Source organism: Lycium barbarum, chromosome 6 (genome assembly GCF_019175385.1).
Source record: "Lycium barbarum isolate Lr01 chromosome 6, ASM1917538v2, whole genome shotgun sequence".
Taxonomy (NCBI): Eukaryota; Viridiplantae; Streptophyta; class Magnoliopsida; order Solanales; family Solanaceae; genus Lycium; species Lycium barbarum.
The window spans coordinates 135,718,127-135,740,168 of NC_083342.1; the positions used below are offsets into that span (position 1 = coordinate 135,718,127).

The following is a 22,042-nucleotide window of genomic DNA, read 5'->3' on the forward strand; positions in this document are numbered from 1 at the left end:
CATATAAATGAAACGATAAATAGGACTCAACTAAAGCAAAAGATTTATATAAGCTACACTGGCTAGTTGGACTAATTGGTTAATCATGATAGTATATTATGCCCAATATTTCGAGGAGTCTTTTAATAAGTCGATTTTAAAAATATCGAAGATATAGAAAACTTTTACCTTTGAAAAACTCTAAATATCAAATATTGTGATGAAACGATTCCAAATAGAGTGAAACGTATAATGAAGATTCATATGCAGACGAAACTTGCTTGAAATTTGTGGCACACTTTTTACTTTTGTTGATCGATGAATTAATATAAGAAGCATACTTCTTTATTTCATTATCATACGTGGTTCTGCTCCTTTAAATATAGTTGCGAAAGAAAGAGTCACAAGTTTACAACCTTCAGAGATTTCTCTTATTTTAATAAAATAAAATTTCAATTTTTATTGCCTAAGCTTCACGACGACTTGTAATTAATGCAGTGAACAGTATATGTGATCTTGGAAGGACAACAACCATTGACAACTTTTAACACCAATAAGAATTGAAAAGAACCTTTTGGAAATTGTTGCTTTTGGACATTATTTTTGGGGGTCCAGAAGAAATATATTACTATAAAGGGAAACTTACAAAAACCACCATATTTTGGAAGATTCTTACCAATTATAGTTATTTTTTTCATATTTATTATTCGTAGTTACCTTTAGGGCTATTATGGATGTATTTCCTTCTTGTTAGATATGTGTATTTTTTTTTCTCCTATTTTTTTGGACGAAATTCCTAATTTTTTGGGCGAAATTCTAATGCCATATCTAGATGGAATCTTTTTAAAATGGAAAACATAATAGCATATCTCACAAATCATGTCTTGCAATTATATCTTCCATAACGTAACACGATTCTCTTTCATCATTCACCATATTTGAATATATTTCAACAAAATTTCAAATACACTTAGAATGCAATCAAAACCGATCGGATCTGCGGCGAAATACAAAATATCACTGTATTTACAAAAAAAAAAATGAATACATTCAAATTCTTTTAAAAAATGCATTGTATTCGGGTGTATTTGAATAATCAAATACACATTTACTCCTTCAAAATATAGAAATACAAGCTAATACAAGAAAAATAAAAAATACACTCTATATAAAAAAATACAAGCGAAATACAAAATACCACTGTATTTACACAAAAAAAAAAATACATTCCCGTCACAAAATTCATCAAAATTAAGATAACTGATCTTTGCAAAAAACTTTTCTTTATATTGAGAGAACATAAATCATGTGTGGTGGTGTTACAATCTCTGATCACATAGCCCCGAACCGAACTTCTCGCGGCTCACAATCTAGTTGTTATAGGGTCGAGCCTATCTGAGTAAGATGCAAAAAAAATCCTGGAAATTATCACTCCAAGCACTTGCGATCTGAAGTAGTCGTCCTTGATGATGATTTCGAGGCTGATTTTAAGGATTTTAAAGAGTTTGATGATGATGATGATGATGAGGATGTTAAGTCGATGTCGAGCCATTTGCTTTCTTTGCTTTCAAACACTCTACTGGTTCCAGGAGGAGGAAGGGGGTAAGGGGAAACGAGGGTGGCGTTCGGAAGGTTCAGGCAAAGGAAGTAGATCTCACAAATCTGGGGGTAGGAGAGGGAACAAAGAGGAGTGAGGGAGAAGATAAATTTGGGAGGTGAGAGAAAATCAATTTGAAAGAGAAATTTGTGAAATACATGACACTAGTTACGATATGTAATTTAAGTATTTAAGCTACGAAAAATAAATAAAATAAAAGATAGTTATTATTTATAAATAGGTCTTAGAGATAGTTATGACAAGTAAATTTTCCAACTATAAAATAAGTGACGTAGAAGATTATGTTTTGTGAAGAAAAATATTTTCGTGACTATTTACAACAAGAATAGTCGAATATGCCATACAGCGCACCACTTTGATAGACTAGTGTCATGTTTTTAGTGATGGCAAGATTAGATAATGGGTTGGGCCCGCTGATAACGGATTTCCCCGTGGAAACTAATGGCAACAGGAGCCACTTTTAGGAACACTATTTAAGTTTTAATCAACAACTGTAAGTTGTTTAACATTTAGCCACAATTTAAAAGGAGGTACAGGTCTACTGCTTCTTCCTCCTCGCTAATACACAATCAATCAATCACATTCAGTGATTACATTATTCTTTGTTTAGTGTTTTCAGTCTTTTTGCTCGTTTTTATCACCCATTTTAATATTTTCATAACCTCTTAAATTTTAAAAATATTTTATACATAAAAGATTTACTTATAATATAATTTATTAATATTTCTTAAGTTTTTTCATAATTTTTGTCTTTTTACATATTATCTCAAGTTTTGACTTAAAATTTTGAATGTTCCAATAAGATTTATAGCTCATACATGTTAGTAACTCAAACAAAGTCAAAATCAAATCAATATTAATGGTAACAAAAGTAATTCAAGCCTAACACTAGGAATGATAATAATGTTGGATATCTCTTATTTAGGAGCCGTTTGGACATGATTTGAAGTTGAAGTTTTATTTAGACATACAATTTGGATTTCTTAATTTATATTTTTTCTTATAGACATAAAACCCCAGAAGCTGTGAAAATCATCAAAATCATTTCAATTCTGATACAATCTTACCAAATGAACAAGTCATAGTTCATAGCAAAACTAATACGCTACTGGAAGACTTTCTGAAAAATATAACATCAATTGATCAAATTTTAGTTCAATAAAATGAAATGTTGAACATGAGCTGTGGTGTAGCTACTCTTTAATATAATCCTCTCACATAGTTGTTGAGAGTAAATTTGTTATAAATATACTGCCAACTTGTAGATCTTTTATATTTGATATAAATAGTTGGTAATTAAACATGATTGGTAAATATATCTACCAAGTTATGAATCTATTTTTATAAAATATAAACTTATGGATCAACTTTTACATTTAAAAATTTGAAATCCCAAATCATGTTTTTTTTTTTGGATGATTTGGGATTTCATCAATCGCATGTGCAAACACTGATTTCATCTCATGAGATAAAATCGCATGTCCAAACGCCTACTTAGTTTTGCATTGCTAATTTAAGCAATGAATACATAACTTAATTTTCTTTCTTTTTTCTTAATCCTGTAATTAATACTACTTATTAGCCGTACTTATTTTAGCATAATTTAATATTTTTAGATTATGATCATTTTCATTATGCCTTATTAATTAGCTAAATTTATTTTATGTTATTTCATTATCTTTTTAATTGAATATTTTATTACAATATTAGCACTCATTTCACATTTTTATTCTTTTCTTAAGAAACACCTTAATTATATAGTTGTATCTCACCAGGACTAAATAAATGTTTGAAGTAAAAGTTATATTTTGTTTGAAAATTTTTGAAAAAAAACCCGAGGTCGAAAAATCTGACTTTTAATAATTTAATTTGATTTATCGATTTAAAAACCCGACACAATTATAACGAGGGTACATTTGGCCCTTTTCCTCAACTTGCAAGAATTGCATTGAGACAAAAGCAGCAGAAAAAAGGTACTTGGGGGAGGTTTTCATCATTTAAAAAAAGTATAGGGGATGTTCAGTTCATATCATTTCCGACGTTGATTTGCCCTTTCCTCTTTTCCTTTTCCAGATTCTCAGGGTTAAGATAGTAACATTGTTTTAGGTTTGTAAGTGTCTTCATCTTTTTCCTTGTTTATTGTTACTGGATAAATAAACAGCTCTTATTGTCAGCAGGCAATTCTAGATGGACGAACCTGATCCATTGGAGCTACTGAATCAATTTGAGGACATATTGGAATCCGATCCTCTCATGTAAGTCTCAATCTCTCTGTATATGGATGCAATTAACTGATAATATTCTTCTTTTGTCTCTTCGTTGGTTAAAATTAACAATCCAGCCTAGCTATTTTTTTTTTAACCGATTACAATTGTCTCTTAACTTCATAATATACCTAGTGGAATGGCATAATTTTTTGTATTATTGTGATTCACATTGTACATTTTGGTTTTGTTATTTTATATTACTCCTTCCGTCCCAAAAAGATTGTCATGATTCAGATTACGAGGGTCAAACTAACTAAGGTTCAGTGTGAATTTGGACATAGAATCTTTAATTTTATTGAAATAAAATTATATATTTAGAAACTACATAAAAAGTAGTACTATAAGTCACAATAGTTAACAATTCAAAATATTTAGGAAGTATTTGAAAAAAATATGGTCAAAGAAAATATCCTTTGCTGTCCAAATAGTAACCAAGACAATCTTTTTGGGACGGAGGGAGTACTTAATAATGACTAGCTAAGTTTTTCAATAGATAATGAGGTTTTGATCAGGAAAACTTTTGTGTCGTTATGTATCTCCTCTGTCACACATACATATGATGAGAAATCTGTTTGCTGTAAAAAAACAACTCTGTGATGTTGTTCATTGAAAACAAAATCTGTGTTGTATCTTCAGGTATTAGTGGAACTTATAATTTACTAACTACTCTCTCTTGTTGGAAGCCCATGACTGATGGCGCATTTGTTGTTTGGAGTTGTGATTCTCTAGGTTGTACAATGATTTCTAGCCATTCGAGTACTTCTATTGTACTATCATTTCTTTTTGAAATATGCAACATTTTGTTTATATTTGAAGCGCTTAAACTTAAAGCATTTCAACTTGTATAGTTGGGTTGGATGTCATTGTTTAAACATAGTATTAGGATAAGGAATTTCCCCGTCTTCTCAAAGAAAGCTCTATTAACACACATCATAAAAAGGAACTGCCATTTTTATTTTATATTAAAAAAGTACTCCCTCCATTCCATAATAAGTGACTTTTTAGGCTTTTCAGTTTGTTTCAAAATAAGTGATGCTTTAGGATTTCAAGAAGAAATTGATCTTCTTCTTCCAAAATGACCCTTATTTACATAATCAAGAATTATTAAGCTTTTCTTTTTCTAGGCATATAATTAGGGGTAAGTTAGTAAAAACACTCCTAATTTTCTAGGAGTAAGCACTTTCTTAAGGGGCGTGCATAAGCCTAAAAAGTCACTTATTTTGGAATGGAGGGAGTATCTCTATTACAAAGGTTCTCTAAAAGTCACTGTAATATTCCTTTCAACTAAGATGATAAACTTCTATTCTCATACTCTTCTCCCTAAGCCTATCCATATTTTACATCTGCATTACTTCTTATTTTTTATTTTTACTTTATTGAGACGTTGAGTTCAAGAGTGATGCTGTCATTAGCAATCTGACATGACTTTTGTGCGATCAGTGATGAAATAGGGTTCATTCACCCAGCCCAGTTTGCTGCATTGAATGAAGATATTGGCACTCCTTCAACACCTGTTGGTTCTGTGCAAAAATCAACTTTTGGGACACTTTTCTGGGGTAAGGATCATAAGCTGGGCATCTCAACCAAGGTTCTTTTTCCACTTTATGTTGCGGCTAAAAATGCATTTGTGGAAGCTTATAAAAATTATAAAGTGCACCATAGAGATGATAAAAATGCTTCAACCTGTTCCTCGTCTTCTCCACTCAGTCTTGATAGTGAATTGATGAAGCACAGCAGGGCACTATTGCTTCTCAGTTCTGATTTTGGAACAGTGTGGAATTCCAGGTTTGTTTTGATAACTAAAAAATTTTGTTTTTTCGGTTCTTATAAATGGTGACATCTCTATGAATATCTGATGTTGACAGTTTAGCTCCAGAGCCGAATGTAACACTTTCTTGTCTAAAGGACAATACAAGACTTCCACTTATCAAAAAAGAAAAGATAATGCATAGAGCTAAGGTGTCTGGGTGTCTTTCCTTCGTGAGTTGAAAAACATGATATCTAATCTATTTGTTTTGATGGACTAAGCACCTCCCGTAGAAGTCTGAAGTCGAAGCAGACTTACCTCTTTATGAAAACCTTACCGTGAACACTCATGATGATTTACTGCTGGTTTTTTCTGTTATCAATTTAAGTTTATAAGAGTTGGAAAAGTTCGATGTAGACAAATAAAGAGAACACCAGTTTACTCCAGCATTGTAAGTGTAGCATAAATGGAACTGAGGAAAGACGAGAAAAAAGAATGACAGCAGCATATAGAAAACATAATTCTCGATACCTCTTTTAATCAGAATATTACAGGCGTATGTGCCTATTTTCCATCTGTCCCAGTAGAAACAACTGTTTGGTTCCTGTAGTTAGACTTCAGAGGTGTAATCTGCTTATAAATTTAAGTATTGGTCGCCCCTCTTTTTTCTGCTATATGTTAGAAATTTTTTCCTTATTCATGTTGACAATTTTAAAACCAGTTAGGCAGCATGATTTGATCTTTAGTAGAAACTTTTGGTCTTGTCTCGGTTGGTGAAAGATCAGTAGAAATTTTTAGTCTTGACCATATAAAAGTTTTCTTTTTTCAGGAAGCTAGTTCTGTCAAAGAAGCAATCTTTTTCCATGTTCATGAATGAGCTTATTTTTTCATCTCTGATTCTCTCGCATTCGCCTAAAAGTGAACAAACATGGAGCCAAAGGTTAGATACCTCTCTTTTCTTATGTTATTCTTTTTAATTATTGTATCTGGTGTCCATTCTGTTACATGGATGAAAACCTTCAATTTTCTCCCCGGTTGCCCAAGATTTGACCTTTTCATATGGTTTGAAACTCTGCGTACAAATAAGCTCATGCTTTATGGATGCTAAAGGCCTTAGCATGGCAATGGTCCATTGACAAATTGGCATTTCTGCTCTTTGAATCCCCCTTTTCTTGGGCTTATGATTTTAGCGGGCCTGTTTAGAATTACATGTTCCAATTGTATGTAAATCTAGTTTCAAAATATGAATTTAATGAGAAGGAGAGTGAAATTAAGGTTCAACTTCTGGATCATATAAGCTAGTGCGGCATATATTATCTATCACAGGAAATAAAAGAAGAAATAATGACACACATAATTCTCAAATTGAGATTAATACAACCTTTTTTTGATCTCTTCTTGGAGTTTGGTGTCTGTCTTTTCTGTGAGTTAGTTTGTTGTTTTACCCTTTCAATGGTTAGTCATTTGTGATTCTTATCACTGTTAATTACTGATAGGAGGTGGGTGATCAAGATGATTGCTGGAAATTGTTCAAATCTGCAAGAGATTATGGAAAGAGAATCTGAGTTAGTGAAAAAACTGGCTGAGGTCTTATTTTGGATTATTCTGTGAACTAATGAATATTTATAGCCTATTGGTTGATCACTATTTGAGAGTTATATTGCAAGGTTGCTTTCATTGGTACCAGGAATTTTTCCACTGTTCTTGAAGTACTTTGGTTCTGTCACAGAAAATGTATGATAATTTTCTGTCCGATGAGTCTCTATTAAACAAAAGAAGCTCATATCATTTCCGGAGAACTATCTTTGTTGTTGGAAACTTGGAATAATTGTGGTGTCCGGACCAGCTTGTATGCACCTTGATAGCTTGTTCAGTTCACAAACATACTTTGCCGAGGTAATCCTGCCCACCTAAGCCGGATAAGGTGCGCTTATACCAAGTGTTGTTGCTGGATACGTACCTGGAATCTCCAGATTGTTGTTCACTTACTCCCGTGCCTCAACGGCTCAACCACTAGGAGATCCTCCTAGGGACAAGGAAAACTATTTTTGTTGAGAAATGAATTCATCTTTTTTTCAATCATAGTTCTGATTTGGTACTTTATCTGTCGTCTATATTTGTCAATGACAATCTGGCATGCAAATAGAACTAACTTTTCTGTTAGCATAACTACAAAACTCTCTTTACTTGAGCCGAGGGTCTATCGGAGACAACCTCTCTACCTCATAAGGTAGGGGTAAGGCTGCGTACATACCACCCTTCCCAGACCCCACTTGTGGGATTACGCTGGGTATGTTATTGTTCTTGTTGTATAGAGTAAGTTTACTGGCCCAAGAAGGAAATACCTCACTTTTGCCGTGTATTTTGATGCATTGAGGGGAAAGAAAGCTAGCAGCTTCACTGTAATTTGCTGATTTGATCTAACATATTTCATTTAATTAAAAGATTCATGATTTATCATCTGAAACTTAATTGGAAGTAGGTCACTGGTTCCGCTAAGTTAGCTTGATTAGTTGAATGACTTGGATGTATTGCTGTCTCAGTTGTTCCTACTGATGTCATAATCAGTTTTTTAGGTATTTCTAGTTCCTAAGGTTCCTTTTAAATAGTTGAGAGGGGCTATTTACTCATATTTCTCTATGCTACCCGATATTTACTGTTATACATGAATTGACTTATTTTTTTCTTGAGTAGATTTAAATTGGCTCTTGTTGCTGTTACAGAGATCAAAAATGAACTATCGTGCATGGAATCACCGTTGCTGGTTAGTTTCCTACATGTCAGCAGAACAGGTGAGAGAAAGGGTCGTGGTATGATATTTGTTTTGCGATTTCCTGCCAGTTTAATTTCACTGACAATGGTGAGCAGGCAAAGTTTTGGCCTGTGGTCATAGTGTCTTATGGATTGTGATATAATGTTTTGCTTATTCCTGATCTTCCATTGAATATGGGCTCAGTTTTTTTCAACTCTAACCAATCATCTCTGAGACACTCATTTCATGTTGTGCTGTCCTGTTTGAACTGTTATCTACATTAGGGTACATTCAATTCTTAACAAATGGATCTAAATTCATGCATCCAGGTGCTGCAGGAATTTAACAAGTCACGGGAGTGGGCTGGCCTCCATGTTGCTGATAACTCTTGCTTTCATTACCGTGCGGTGAGTTTCCATCATGGAGCCATAAGTTTTCTTTCACCAGCGAGTTGTGAGCTAATCATGTGATTGCCCTTATAGAGGGTGAAATGCTTTATTGATGCCCATTTGTAATATACCTTAGAATTTTTTCCATCAGAATCTTGATTTGCTCGTCTCATTTGCTTGGTAATCCCTGAAAGAGCTTACAAACCAAGTTGCCTATAAAACGGGAAAGGGTCATATTTGCCCCTGTACTCTCACAAATAAGTCATATTTGCCCATTGTTATACTTTGTTGATATATTTGCCTTTGTACTCTAAAGAATGGTCATATTTACCCCTACTCCATTAAATCCTCATGCCCTAATTACCTACGTGGCTTTTATTCTCTCCCAATTTAATCTGATCACTATTTAAATCATTTTAACCGACTCACCCGACCTGCTAAAATTTAAAACCCAAAAACTTCATTGTTCATCCACGGTGGATACAATTTTACCACTCAAATTTCATCCAACCAACTTATTTTAATTCAGATTCAATTCATAAAAGCTTCATTGTTCATCCATGGTGAAAAATTCGGTTCTCCCCCTTTTTTTAGCAGATCTGCTTTGGTTTGAGTCAGATTCTTTATTTTTTGTATATGTTCTGCCATTTTAGCTGTGTGGAATTTTGAAATTTTTATTTTTATTTTCATTTCTGGGGACGAAGGGTCTATGTTTTGAGCCTCGTTCAATATTGCAATTTTCTAAAGGTCTCATTTTGTGCTCCACTGCTCCTTATTTGTTTTTTATGAGATCTCGATTCCAATTTGTTACAACTCGTTATGTCTTTGAAAATATTTCAAGATAGCAGTGCATATTATCATAGATTCAGGAAGCAGCCATTTTGAAATTGGTGATGAAGATCTGGACAAACCACTACTTTCCATAGTGGCATACAAACCTTTCCTTATCGAAGATAATAAGAAAAATGAGAGAAAAAATTCCATGTAGGCACCTCGTAGGAAAATAAAAGTGGGGACAAGGGGATTTAACTGAGGGAGGGCATTTATGACCCAAAAATAGAGTACAGGGGCAAATATGGCCCTAAAGTTGGATGGCAAGGGCAAATATATCAAAAAAGTATAACGAAGGGCAAATATAGCTTATTTGCAAGAGTACAAGAGAAAATCTGATCCTTTTCCGCCTATAAAATATACTACCATGTTTTGTGAAAACACTTGTTCCATTCAAATTACAAATAAAGGAAGGCATGAAAGCATAATGTTTTTTATTTGGTAAATTGATCTATACAGCGTTTGATGCTTCGTCTGTTTGAAGAATCACAACATAGCAAGGATCAAGAAGCTAGCTTTAATCCAGAACTTCATGAATTATTGAAGGTATGATTTTGCTCATGTGGTCATTTGCCCAACATTGAATGGCATTTGTGTACAGATTCTATATTCCAGAATGAACTCAGAAGATTTCAAATGGAGATGGGCTTAGCATCATTTTGTGAACTTCTAGAATTTCTTGAAATTACATGCTTTCCGCTGAAAATTTCATAAAGATCTCCTCAGAACCACAGAGGATCAACGTTAATTAGCCAACTATGAGTTTGCACTAAATTGACTGGTTGTCACACACGCACACATGAGGTGTTGAGGAATGATCTATGTGAACCAATGATTGAAAATTAAAGTTCCTGATGTAGAGCTGGGAAAGTTTCTAGTAAAATGCGCAACTAGTTCTGAACCTTTAATGCCAATGCTAAAATCTGGAATTGAAAAAGTATTCTGTTTCATTCTTTTGTGTTCTGATAACAGTAAATCATCTTTTGTTTGCATCCATGCAAAGTTGTGGCATCTTTCAATTATATGCTAAGCCTTATTTTCCGATGGCTGCTGATAGGATGAATTCAACTGGGCGGAGCAGTTGATAAAACGTTATGTGGGGAGAGAGGTATGTATATCACAGTGGTATTCACAAATAACAATTTTTTTGGTTAGCTGACTTAGTGAGGTCTGAGAATTGCCTGAAAACCCCGACAGTCCTTTGGTGCATGTAGACAGTAGAGTTGTAACGTTTGCATCAGTCATCTAATGTTGCCCTTTATGTGCTCATAAAATGAAATTGACTTATCTAATTCTTGTGTCAATATGTGCCTCTAATAAGGCAATTCCAGAAGGCGTCAGTTAAGTGTCCTGCCTATTTTCTGCAAGTTCATCCAGACTAAGTTATGTTGGTTTTACAGAATATGTGAAACATTTAAGATTAACAGTTAGGTGTTGGAGTTGATATACAAGAGTCTTAAAAATTTATGGAGACTATGCTCATATTGAATCGCCTATCTATTTCAGCTTATAATACCCTTAATGAGATCAAGAGAATGATCATTTTGATGTTTTGATTGTGCTCTGCTATAAATTGTCATATCTAATGCTTCAACCTACGAGATATGATCAGTTCCATGTGCAATTTTTTTAATTTTTTTTAAAAGAAATTTTAGTCCCATTGGACGATTTTCTATTTATTAAATCCAAATGTCCAAACAAATAAAAAATGCCATGCAAAATTGATTGTGTCAGTCTCTTTTTTCTGTATTTGAGTTTGTCTTTTAATTTCTTCATGAAGATAATCTAAATTATTACAAGCTTGAAAGCTTGGGGTGAAACCGTCTCATGTTTTTTTTTTCCCTGTCAGGCATTGTGGCTTCATCGCCGCTTCCTCTTGACTTGTTGGATAAGATATTTTGCACGCGGTGATCATGATAGATCCTTGCGGTCCAACCAGATAAACATTAGGACAGTTGACATTGACATGCTCATAGATAATGAACTAGAACTATTTCATTCTTGCTCAATTGTACCTGACAGTGACTTTGAGGACTATCAAGCTCAAGCAACTTTTGCTGCTACTTATATGGTGTGGCTCAAAAAGGTATCGTGCTTCTTCATATTTGGTTCAAGTTTGCAGTAATTGCTGAACTTTTCAAGCAGTTGATTTTAATGTTTGTGATCAGCAATTATCGGGGGCTCTGGCGATTGATATTCAGCAGGTGGAAACGAGCAGACTGAAGTCACTCCTAAATAATGTATGCCCAGAAAAGATCTTACTTTGGAATTCTCTGCCTGAGCTATGTGAAAGTACATAGCCCTTCTATAATAAGAGAAGATGAGGAAATTGTAGCATTGTTATCGTCTCAACTTCATTAATTTAGAATTGTGCTATTGCTTCATATGAGGTTCAACTTGATGTTATTGTACTTGTCTTCTCCAAAACACACTGTTCTCCAGCGAGAAGCAAAATACTTCTGAAAAGAAGAACCAGAATGAAGAATTTACTGTGCTCAACTTTAGCTTAATAAACAGTTATTTTTCTCAATTTACTCTTCGGTTATTTGATGTGAAGATTAAAATTTTGATGCTTGGTTGCCTGGTGCCATGTCTGGTTGCATTGCACACAGATGCATAACCCCTGCACTTTCTTTCAGAATGTATAGGCTTTAGCAACGCGTATAGACTAGCTAACTATTGTGATAGAGGTGCGTCTATAGAACACAATTATGATATAACTCAACGAATCAGTGCTTCTATTGGCAAAAAAAAATGCATGGTTTCAGTTTACACCGACCATGATGTAGTTCAATACTCAGCGAGTGACAAAATTATGCCAATAAGTGCAGCAGTAACTACTGGTAATTTGCAAAATTCCTTACCAGCTAAAGAGCCTATATCAATAATATGCCCAAGAGCCGTTTATTGATCTCCTTTACCAAGGATGGTTTAATTACCGATATACATGATTCATTTGTAAACATTATGATGTCCGAGCTAATTATATTACCTATCTTTCACTTGATTCTTTTTCAACAATTACTGATGATCTATGAGCTAATCATATTACCGATGCAAATGCTGACTCTTCACCTGTTTGATGATTACACGATTAGCTTGTAGTTGCATGCCATGCCAGAGAAAGATCTCCTTTCAAATGAGAAATGTCTGATGACAAATTGGATATCATATCAAAAGTGTGGTGAATTGATTTTTTAATAAAGACGACTCTATCTATCAATTAATACAACGTGCAATGATGAAGAAAACCATTTAATATCACAAGGTGTATGTTAAATTTGACGGAGGTCTTCATCCTTGTTGCAGAGGTTAGGAGTCTGTGCGGCCGAACTGTCAAAAACTGCTTATTTGGAGAAGTAATTTTTCACTTCATGAGAAAAAAAAAAGGTAAATTTATAGCTTCTTATAAACAATAAAAAAAAACTATTTTGATTGTTGCTCAAAAGCATCTTTTCTTTTTGTTGGCCAAAACACCAATAGAGGTTCATCTACAATCCTTAATCCTATTGTGTATTTGTGTGTGGTCCGAATTGTTACAATAATTGCTTTAAGAAAAGGGGGCAAAAAAAGGGTCCTTTGGCCACTTGGGGGAGGTATTCGTCATTTTAAAAAGTATAGGGGTGATACATATCATTTATTTGAATTTCCTCGTCTTTTTCTACATCTCATCCACATAGTACTAGGGTTTTAGGGTTTTAAGTTTATTCATTCATCTTCCTCTACAATTTTCAGCTCCATAACAAGGTACTTGCTTTTCTCTCTCTCTTTCATATACTTCAACTATAAATTTTATTCTTGCAAATTATCTAATTTATTTACTTTGAATTGTAGGCAAAACCCTAATGGAATCTCCTCCACGCGCCGCCACCACCAAGGTTAGCCGCACCACCGTAGAGAGTGGAGTGAACGCACTTCTCAAATGGTCAAAATCGAAAATCCAAAAACCCCAATTACTCCCACAAGATGATTTCATCTACCTTAACATAACACTCAAGAAAATCCCACCAAAACCTCGTACTAATGCTTTTAGAATCCCTTTTCCTCATCCATTACACGACCATTCCTCTGAACTTTGTCTTATCATTGACGACAGACCCAACAGCAAACTCACTTCAGATGCTGCTAAAAAGATTATTAAAGCACAAAATATACCGGTTACCAAAGTCATCAAGCTTTCTAAACTTAAGACTAACTACAAACCCTTTGAAGCAAAAAGAAAGCTTTGTGATTCATATGATCTTTTCTTGGTTGATAGAAGGATTGTTCATTTGCTTCCTAAGCTTTTAGGTAAGCAGTTTTTTAAGAAAAAGAAGCTGCCTTTACCGTTAGATTTGACACATAAGAATTGGAAAGAGCAAGTTGAAAGGGCTTGTGGGTCTGGTTTGTTTTACTTGAGGACTGGTACTTGTTGTATGATGAGGATTGGTAAAGGTTCAATGGACGCGGCGCAGATTGTTGATAACGTGGTTGAAGCAATAAAGGGTGTTGTACAGGTTGTTCCGAAGAAATGGGGTGGTGTGAGAAGCTTGCATTTGAGACTTTCTGATTCTTTGGCGTTGCCTTTGTATCAGGCGTTGCCTGATATCAAACTCAAGATTCAGGGGTTTAAGGAAAAAGAAGCTGAAGAAGTGAGTGGTGAGATAGTTGAGGTTAAGGAGAGTGGCAAGAAAGCTGAGGAGGGGTCAGTTAAGAAGAAGGGGAAGAATAAAGGGAGGATTCATGAAGTTAGGTATATGGACTTCGACAGTGGTGTTGATGAAATGGGAAGTGATGATGATGTTGAGAATGTTGGCAAAAATGAAGAAGAGGAAAGAAGTGATGAAGACATTGAGAGTGTGGATCATGAAGTTGAGAAAGTGAAAAAGGGGAAAGCCGAGAAGGGTGACAAGAAGGCGAAAAAGTTGAAAAAAACTGAGCAAGATAAGAAAAGTAAGTTGTCAGTGAAAGATGGAAAGAAGAAGAAGAGTTCTGAGGTTGACAAAAAGCTGAAGGATGGATCAGTGAAGGCAAAGAGTAAGAGAAGCAAGATAAGAGCATAAGAATAATTAGTGTTATTAAGAGCTTTACTGATAATAGATCCCTTTATATTTTGAAGTCTTCAGCAGGCTGTGCCTGAGATTTTGTTTTGAAGGAGATTTTGCATCATCTGTTTTTATTTGGATATTTTTGTTGCTTTTTCGTTTTCCCCATCGTATCAATTTTGAATTGAAGGAATCCATAGCTTAAGATTTGAATTGCTGACCAGCTTGCTCTGCTATGTTAATCAAGGATATGCTATATTATTCAAAATTTTATCTTTTTCACTGCTTATCATTACTAATGTTTAAACATTTGGTGACATGCTTACCAATGTTCTAATTGGCTTTGTATGCAAGTATCATGTCCATATTAGATCTTTTTTTCCCCCTTCTGTGATGACTTTCAACTTCATATTCATGGATGAATAGGGGTCCCAAGAGAGCCATATTGCATTATAATTGTCTTTTGTAGCTAGTTTGTTACTTGCTTTATAGCCTTTAGCGTGCCCCTCTTCATGCATACAGTGATAATAAGCTCTCTTTCTATGTTAACGAAAGAGATTCTAAGTTCAGTTGAAGAAGTCATCTGCCAGAGAGAACTCTCCATTCAAACTGGATGGTTCAATGATCTATCACATGATTGATTTTCAGTCATGGTGAGTGCAAATTTTTGGAGACAAGATATCTGAAGTTGTTCAAGCTGAGTACATATTTAACTGATGCATAGTTCTGATTCTTTACCTGTTGCAACATTAACCCATCCTGCTCTTGCCTATCTTTAGACATGACTTTTACTCCAGAAGATTTAATCAGAAAACATATCATTCACAACATTAGTTTGTCACGCGATTATTCTCTTTGGAGAGCATCACTCTTTAAACAGATTTGTTTATCAAAATTTAGTCCTTTTATCTTCCAAAGCTTGCAGCTTTTATATATGGCAGATGTTACAACAGCTCCTCATGATCTGAAGTTACATAATTTCACCAACATGCTATAGATTTCCAGTGAGAATGCTGAATCCTGGAACTTTAATCAATTTCTCGGCCTCCATTCTCAACCTCAACGCTTCTGCATCTTTAAATCTTCCAACTGATGCATAAAGATTTGAGAGTAGCACAAGATGACCAGAATCTTTCTGAATCTGCTCATGAAACTTTCTCACAGCAAATTCTGCTAAATTTAAATCCCCATTACGCACACATCCGTTTAATATAGCCTTCCAAAAAGTCTTAGTCTTACCTTCTCCATCCAAGAACTTACTTGCATCGGATAAGTAACCTGCCCGAGCAAGCAAATCAGCTACACAGCCATAATGTTCTGCACTAATTCTGATTCTATTTTCTTCTAATATATGACTGAAAAGCAACAACCCTTCACTAACCAATCCTGAATGACTACAAGCACTCAAAATGCTCAAGTAAGTAGCACTGTCAGGTACTCCACTCTTTCTGAACTCATAGAACAAGGAAAGAGCAGTTTCTCCATGGCCATTGATACCATACCCGTTTATAATAGCATTCCATGACACAATATCACGAAGAGATGCCATTTGCACAAAAACATTGTTTGCAAGTTCAACATCCCCACACTTTGAGTAGGTTGAAATGAGACAATTCTGGATACTTCTATAATTTGTCAATCCAGCTTTTATAGTATGGCAATGAAGCTGCATGCAGAGTTCTAAAGCAGCCATTTCACTAGCAGCAGCTAGTGTACTTACCAGAACGACTGAGTCAACGAAGAAGTTTTCCTCAATTCTAAGGCGAATGAACATATCTAGTGCCTGTTTGGGTCTTCCGTTATGCAGAAGTCCTGAAATAATAGATGTCCATGATACCATACTTTTCATGGTTGATTGATCAAAAGCAGTTCTTGAAGAATTCAAGTCCTCACATCTTGCATACATAGTAATCGTGGCATTAAGTAGAGGAAGCTCTGATCCAAAACCATGAGTTAATACTTGAGCATGAACAGATTTTCCCATCTTCAAGTTTCCTAAAATCCCACAAGCTGAAATGAGATTCATTAGTATGAGGTGATCATAATCTCTCATATGGAAGAAAAGCTTTATGGCATCTGAAGCATGTTCTAGGTGAACCAGTAAACTCATCATCGTTGACCAACTGATAACATCCTTCTCTTCCATCGTATCGAAAACTTCCCAAGCAGCAGGTAAGCCCATCAAACTTGAATACAGAAAAAGAACTGAATTATTAACCTGTACATCAGACATAAGACCAAGTTTAACTACCATGGCATGAACAGATTCACAAAGGCATTTGGATTCCATAGCCACACAGCTGTGTGTTAAGGCCATAACTGTCATTGAATTAGGAAGCAAATCAGACTTTCTAGACCAATTAAATATCAAGAAAGCCTCTTTATATAGTCCATTATGTACAAATGCACTGATCATTGCATTCCATGGAACCAAACCTTGACTTTTTAAGTTCTCAAATATCTTGCAAGAGTCATTAATTTTTCCACATGTTGCATAAACCTCTATAAGTGAAGTGCCCACAAAAGAATTATCTTCCAACCCCAACTTCACTATCAGTCCATGAACTGATTGACCAAGTATTAAGTCCCTTAATCCTGAGACCCCAACAAGAACACCCACAATAGTGAATGAATTAGGCACTAAACCAATATTTCTCATTGAGTTGAAACATTCAACTGATTTCTCATGTAACCCATTTTTAGAATATCCATGGACCAAAATCGACCAAATAACAACATTTCTTTCAGGTATTTTCTCAAACAGCTTATCTGCATCTTTAACTCTTCCCATCTTCATAAACTCACTTAGAATTCTTGATGATTCATATAAATCATACTTCGTAGCAGAACAAAAACACTTACTTGTATCAACAAATAATGGAATAATCCTTTTAATTACCCTGGAATATTTTTTAACTGAATCAAGAAACATCAGCAATATCCTACAGCCAAACAAAAAACAAAAGTTCAAATATATTTGACCCTTTTTTCCGATAAAGGGCCAAATATACCCCTGTACTGTTACAAATGTTTTAAATATATTTCAAAAATATCCTTCCGTTGTAATTTCGGTGTAAATATGCTCTCCTCTTGTACTTTGACACTAATTTATCCTTATTTTTAAAGGAATGACATGTACCAGTTTAGAAATAAAAAGATCCGTCCCAATTTTTTTTATCCGCTACTCGACCCAATTTCAAAGCAAAGGAATAAGAAACGAAAGAAGTATATATGGATGGAAGGTGTAACGAGGGTGTATATGTCAAACTTTAGTAAACTTAACGTCCTTCAGTGGGACAGTTAATTTACAGTACGGAGCACTGCAAAAATATCATTCCTAAATTCCTATTACAAAACACGGCTCTCGTCGACTTCCACACGGGGCTTAACACATGAAGCCACATGTCAAGCCATGTCGACTCGTCTTCAACCTTAAATCCGCCTTTTTTTCTCTTTCCAATAGTTTCTTACACCTTAAGCTAAAACTTGCATAAATCTTCAAACCAACTCATCCCAAATTATTATATCTTGACAATTTTACTAAGTTCTATCCTTTTTGTATTCCAAACTGGGGAATCAAGCGTCCAAAAAAACTACTACTATGTCTTCTCAAAATCCAACTCGTCCCAAATTATACCCAGAAGTTATTGATTCAGACCCTCCATTGTCTACAAATACACGAAAGAGCCCCTCAACTTCTTCTATGTATCCAACTATAGACATGAAAGATCTAGCAGAAAATCTATTTCCAGAAACTGAAACCGATCAACCAAATCAAGACTCCAACTTTGTATCACTAGAACAAGTGATTGTCAAAATCCCAGGTGCAATTGTTCATTTAATTGACAAAGAACGTAGCATCGAACTTGCTAGTGGTGATTTCGAAATTGTTCAACTAAAACAAGGTGACAACGTTGTTGCTGTTCTTGCACGTATTGGTGATCAAATCCAATGGCCATTAGCAAGAGATGAAGCTGCTGTAAAGCTTGATGAATCTCACTATTTCTTCACTCTTAGGGCACCTTCTGAAGCAAATGATAAAGATGAAGAGAACTTACTCAACTATGGGTTAACAATTGCATCAAAAGGACAAAAAAAGGTACTAAAGGAAAATATCTTATTCTAAATATTGAAAGTTTTGTACCATCTCCGTATGAAAATAGCTAGCAACACCTCTATTTGTTAGTACGGAACCTGCTTTAATTCAAAACAAAAAAACCTATTCTAGTACAAATCCTAACTAGACGAGAATTAAAATGGGGAATTTTCAAAAATATACAGCCCAACATAAAATATTACGCCACGTAGCCATATTTTCAGTTTATTATACAACATTATACCTGGGAAAGTATAATACTTGGTATAGAAGTCATGTATAATAGTGTATAAACGGTGTTTTATACACAAATATGGGCTAAACAGGGTAACAAACTCAAAATATTTGTGACGTGGCATAAATATCTTCTCCCAGTAGACATAGAGGTAATTTTCACTGAAAGACCAATTTCTAACTAATTTTGGTTCCTACAACTTTGAATTACTTTTTCCAACAGGTATTAAAGGAGTTGGATTCAGCATTAGAGAAGTACAGTGCATTTGAAGTGGAGAAAGTGAAGAAGGATAAAGGGGTTGTAGAAAAATGGTGGATGGCTCCAAAGGATGTTTCACCAGAAGAAATGGAGAAGAAAAAGGATGATATGGAGAGGAGTTCTGCCGCGTATTGGACAACTTTGGCTCCGAATGTTGAGGATTATAGTAGTAGTGCTGCTAGATTTATTGCAGCCGGGTCGGGTCAATTGGTGAAGGGGATATTGTGGTGTGGGGATGTTACTGTGGATAGGTTGAAATGGGGAAATGATGTGTTGATTAAGAGGATGGGAAAAGGAAGTAGTTCTGAGATTAGCCCTGAGGCTATGAGAAGGATGAAAAGGTACAATGTTTTTGTTTATTCTTTGTTGGATTTTACTCTTGATTTAGTTGGCGTTTGGCCATAGATTTCGAGTATTTTTCACTCTATTTGGAATTTATAAAGTTAGGAGTTGAAGATGGAATTTGTTTCGTTATACTTTTTGCAAAGGGAAGAAGAGAACACTTTATTTGGAATTTATGAAGATGGAGTTGGAAAACAGGTTTGGAGCACTTTCCCAAATTTGGAATTCTAACTCCAACTTGGATTTGAAAATTTTATAACCAAACACTGATTTTGAAACGAAGTGAAAAATAATAATCTCATGGCCAAACGGCTCCTTAACATTGATTTGAAACAGAGTTCCAATGGAGCAATATGATTATTGAGGCTAGTAGTTGGTTATTGGATGAGTTTGTTCTATTGGCAGATTGATAGAGCTTTCATTTGCTGATTTTTATGGATATTTTTGTTTTGTTCCCTTTTTAGGGTGAAGAAGACGACAAAAATGTCAGAGAAAGTGGCAACTGGCATACTGTCAGGAGTAGTGAAGGTCTCTGGATTCTTTACAAGTCCTATTGTAAACTCAAAAGCTGGTCAGAAATTCTTTAGCCTTCTTCCAGGAGAAATTGTGCTTGCCTCCTTAGATGGATTCAGTAAGTGTCTTTACCCGATTCTCTCTTTTTAATTAGTTCAGCATTTTCATTAATCTGCTTGGTATCTGAGTTGAAGGGAATAAAATTTGGCTCGTAACTTAGATAATTTTCCTTCTGGACTCCTGACATTATGGTTTTGTAATATTCTAACAGATAAGGTTTGTGATGCTGTTGAAGTGGCCGGAAGGAATGTGATGTCAACAACCTCAGTAGTGACAACTAGTCTTGTTCAACAGAGGTAAATTTTGCTTTTGTTGTCATCACCATTTCCTATGTTGCACTTCCCTTGTTAACCAAAAATTGCGCCAATGGTATTAACCTTTGTTTTGTTGCTAAATTTGGACTTTTGGAGGTTAAATGCAAACTTGTACTAGCATAGTACTAGAAGTTCTTCTCTGAACTGACTTATATACTCAAAATGTGGTTCTTTTCTGTTGGGACATTTTGTATAAGGAAGTCGCTATTAAAAAAAGACATGTCTGTACTGGAAATCTTCCAACTTATTTTGAAATTATATTCCATAAACATGGACATCATTGGTACTTCCAAATATGAGAACAAAGATCAGGAAAAACCACAACAGTCACTTTTAGACAATCGTAGTAATAGGCTTATTGTATTGCATCCCCGAATATCGTGGTATGGTGTCGCCACATTCCGGCAATCGATCTTGTGAGAAAATGTCCTATAAGCCTCAGGTCTTGTTTGTTTTAATATCTTTTCATTTTCCTGCTTTCTCTGTCGATCTTTCTAACAAATTCTTGGATCAGTATAATGCTTTAATGGTTGCACTTATCTTGTGCAGGCATGGTGACCAGGCTGCAGAGATGACACGTGAAGGATTTGATGCTGCAGGGCACGCTATGGGGACTGCCTGGGCTGTGTTTAAGATAAGAAAAGCACTTAATCCAAAGAGTGCTGTCAAGCCCACTTCAGTTGCAAAAGCTGCTGCTCAAGCTAGCCTTGCTAAGTTGAAGACCAAGAAGAAGTGATAATGATCTGGATGTTCCATCAACCATATCTTAACATGTTCTAACTTTGCTCAATTTGCACTTGTTTTATCTATTGCTTATAGAGGTTGTCTTTGCTTGTAAAATACTTTGAGAGAATGATGTAATGTATCTGAACTTTGAACTTGCTGGAATGATAGTATCTATTGGCTTTATTACTATAGTAGCTCTGTTGCATTTGCTAGTTGGTAACTTAATTTGTTGATGAGACTTGGAAATTTTAGTAGGCGTTTGCGCATATTTTGTTTGAAATTCAAAAAAAAAAAAAAGGAGTTTAAAAAATGTTATTTGGAAGTTGAAGTTGCATTTCCGTGAAGAATACATGTTTAAATCAGAGAAACTAAAAAGATTTAGGCAGGGAACAACAATTTGGAAGGAAAAAGCGCAAAGTTATCCTTCATTATAACGGTGGAAGGAAAAAACGCAAAGTTATCCTTCATTATAACGGGGTAGCTTAATTTTATTCTTCGCTAAGATTTGAGATTTTTCAACTCTTATCATTAGCAAACTATCTCCTCTTTGCCACTAAAGAAGCTTCAACATGGATTCACTGTACTTTCACATGGAAACATATTGAAAAAGCTCAAACTTATATCTACTTTTAATTATGATTTACAATTAAGCGTAAATACGATATATATAATTTAATGGAAAACACGAATAATCTCGAAATATAATAATTGATAAACTTAATATTTTTCATGTAGTATTATTTTGATCATTCCCGATTAAAAAACTTTGCCATACAATAAACTGAAGAAATAATAAAAATAGTAAAGGAAGGATCAACTTGCAAATTGTGGCACCGTCGTAGAATCATTACCAATGGCACGTTGTGCGCCTAAATGTGAAAAGACAGTGCA

General features: G+C 34.8%; 4 protein-coding genes across 7 annotated transcripts; 3 read left to right on the forward strand and 1 right to left on the reverse strand.

The window, feature by feature from the left end:
- Positions 1-3,551: 3,551 nt before the first annotated feature.
- Positions 3,552-12,117, forward strand: LOC132599316 (uncharacterized). 4 transcript variants are annotated; one of them, XM_060312627.1, is made up of 11 exons: positions 3,552-3,570; positions 3,775-3,852; positions 5,305-5,649; positions 6,441-6,551; positions 7,108-7,198; positions 8,335-8,403; positions 8,693-8,770; positions 10,043-10,129; positions 10,641-10,691; positions 11,433-11,669; positions 11,752-12,117. In XM_060312627.1, exons 2-11 carry the CDS (start codon positions 3,785-3,787, stop codon positions 11,881-11,883), a joined length of 1,269 nt encoding a protein of 422 aa, XP_060168610.1. In that variant the 5' UTR covers positions 3,552-3,570; positions 3,775-3,784; the 3' UTR covers positions 11,884-12,117. The 4 variants fall into 4 exon arrangements, with proteins under 4 accessions (XP_060168610.1, XP_060168608.1, XP_060168609.1 ...); XM_060312625.1 differs by having other exon boundaries at positions 3,564-3,703; XM_060312626.1 differs by lacking the exon at positions 3,552-3,570 and adding an exon at positions 3,644-3,707.
- A 1,058-nt stretch (positions 12,118-13,175) lies between these two features.
- On the forward strand, positions 13,176-14,820 carry LOC132599317 (uncharacterized). The gene is made up of 2 exons (XM_060312629.1): positions 13,176-13,330; positions 13,418-14,820. The coding sequence occupies exon 2, from the start codon at positions 13,429-13,431 to the stop codon at positions 14,623-14,625; it is 1,197 nt and encodes a 398-aa protein (XP_060168612.1). The 5' UTR covers positions 13,176-13,330; positions 13,418-13,428; the 3' UTR covers positions 14,626-14,820.
- Positions 14,821-15,598: 778 nt separating this feature from the next.
- LOC132644747 (pentatricopeptide repeat-containing protein At4g13650-like) lies at positions 15,599-17,398 on the reverse strand. Its single transcript, XM_060361354.1, has one exon. The coding sequence runs from the start codon at positions 17,396-17,398 to the stop codon at positions 15,599-15,601; it is 1,800 nt and encodes a 599-aa protein (XP_060217337.1).
- A 581-nt stretch (positions 17,399-17,979) lies between these two features.
- On the forward strand, positions 17,980-21,340 carry LOC132599314 (senescence/dehydration-associated protein At4g35985, chloroplastic-like). The gene is made up of 5 exons (XM_060312623.1): positions 17,980-18,706; positions 19,161-19,537; positions 20,003-20,169; positions 20,323-20,407; positions 20,975-21,340. Exons 1-5 carry the CDS (start codon positions 18,209-18,211, stop codon positions 21,159-21,161), a joined length of 1,314 nt encoding a protein of 437 aa, XP_060168606.1. The 5' UTR covers positions 17,980-18,208; the 3' UTR covers positions 21,162-21,340.
- Positions 21,341-22,042: the final 702 nt, after the last annotated feature.

What these genes read in the sequence shown, in the direction of transcription:
- LOC132599317 (XM_060312629.1), top strand. Translation starts at nt 13,429, where the DNA reads ATGGAATCTCCTCCACGCGCCGCCACCACCAAGGTTAGCCGCACCACC.
- LOC132599316 (XM_060312627.1), top strand. Translation starts at nt 3,785, where the DNA reads ATGGACGAACCTGATCCATTGGAGCTACTGAATCAATTTGAGGACATA. An exon ending in GGAACAGTGTGGAATTCCAG is followed by an intron (nt 5,650 to 6,440) that starts GTTTGTTTTGAT and finishes TTCTTTTTTCAG; the next exon opens with GAAGCTAGTTCTGTCAAAGA. An exon ending in AACTTCATGAATTATTGAAG is followed by an intron (nt 10,130 to 10,640) that starts GTATGATTTTGC and finishes GGCTGCTGATAG; the next exon opens with GATGAATTCAACTGGGCGGA.
- LOC132599314 (XM_060312623.1), top strand. Translation starts at nt 18,209, where the DNA reads ATGTCTTCTCAAAATCCAACTCGTCCCAAATTATACCCAGAAGTTATT. An exon ending in CATCAAAAGGACAAAAAAAG is followed by an intron (nt 18,707 to 19,160) that starts GTACTAAAGGAA and finishes TTTTTCCAACAG; the next exon opens with GTATTAAAGGAGTTGGATTC. An exon ending in TGCCTCCTTAGATGGATTCA is followed by an intron (nt 20,170 to 20,322) that starts GTAAGTGTCTTT and finishes ATATTCTAACAG; the next exon opens with ATAAGGTTTGTGATGCTGTT.
- LOC132644747 (XM_060361354.1), bottom strand. Translation starts at nt 17,398, where the DNA reads ATGGGAAGAGTTAAAGATGCAGATAAGCTGTTTGAGAAAATACCTGAA.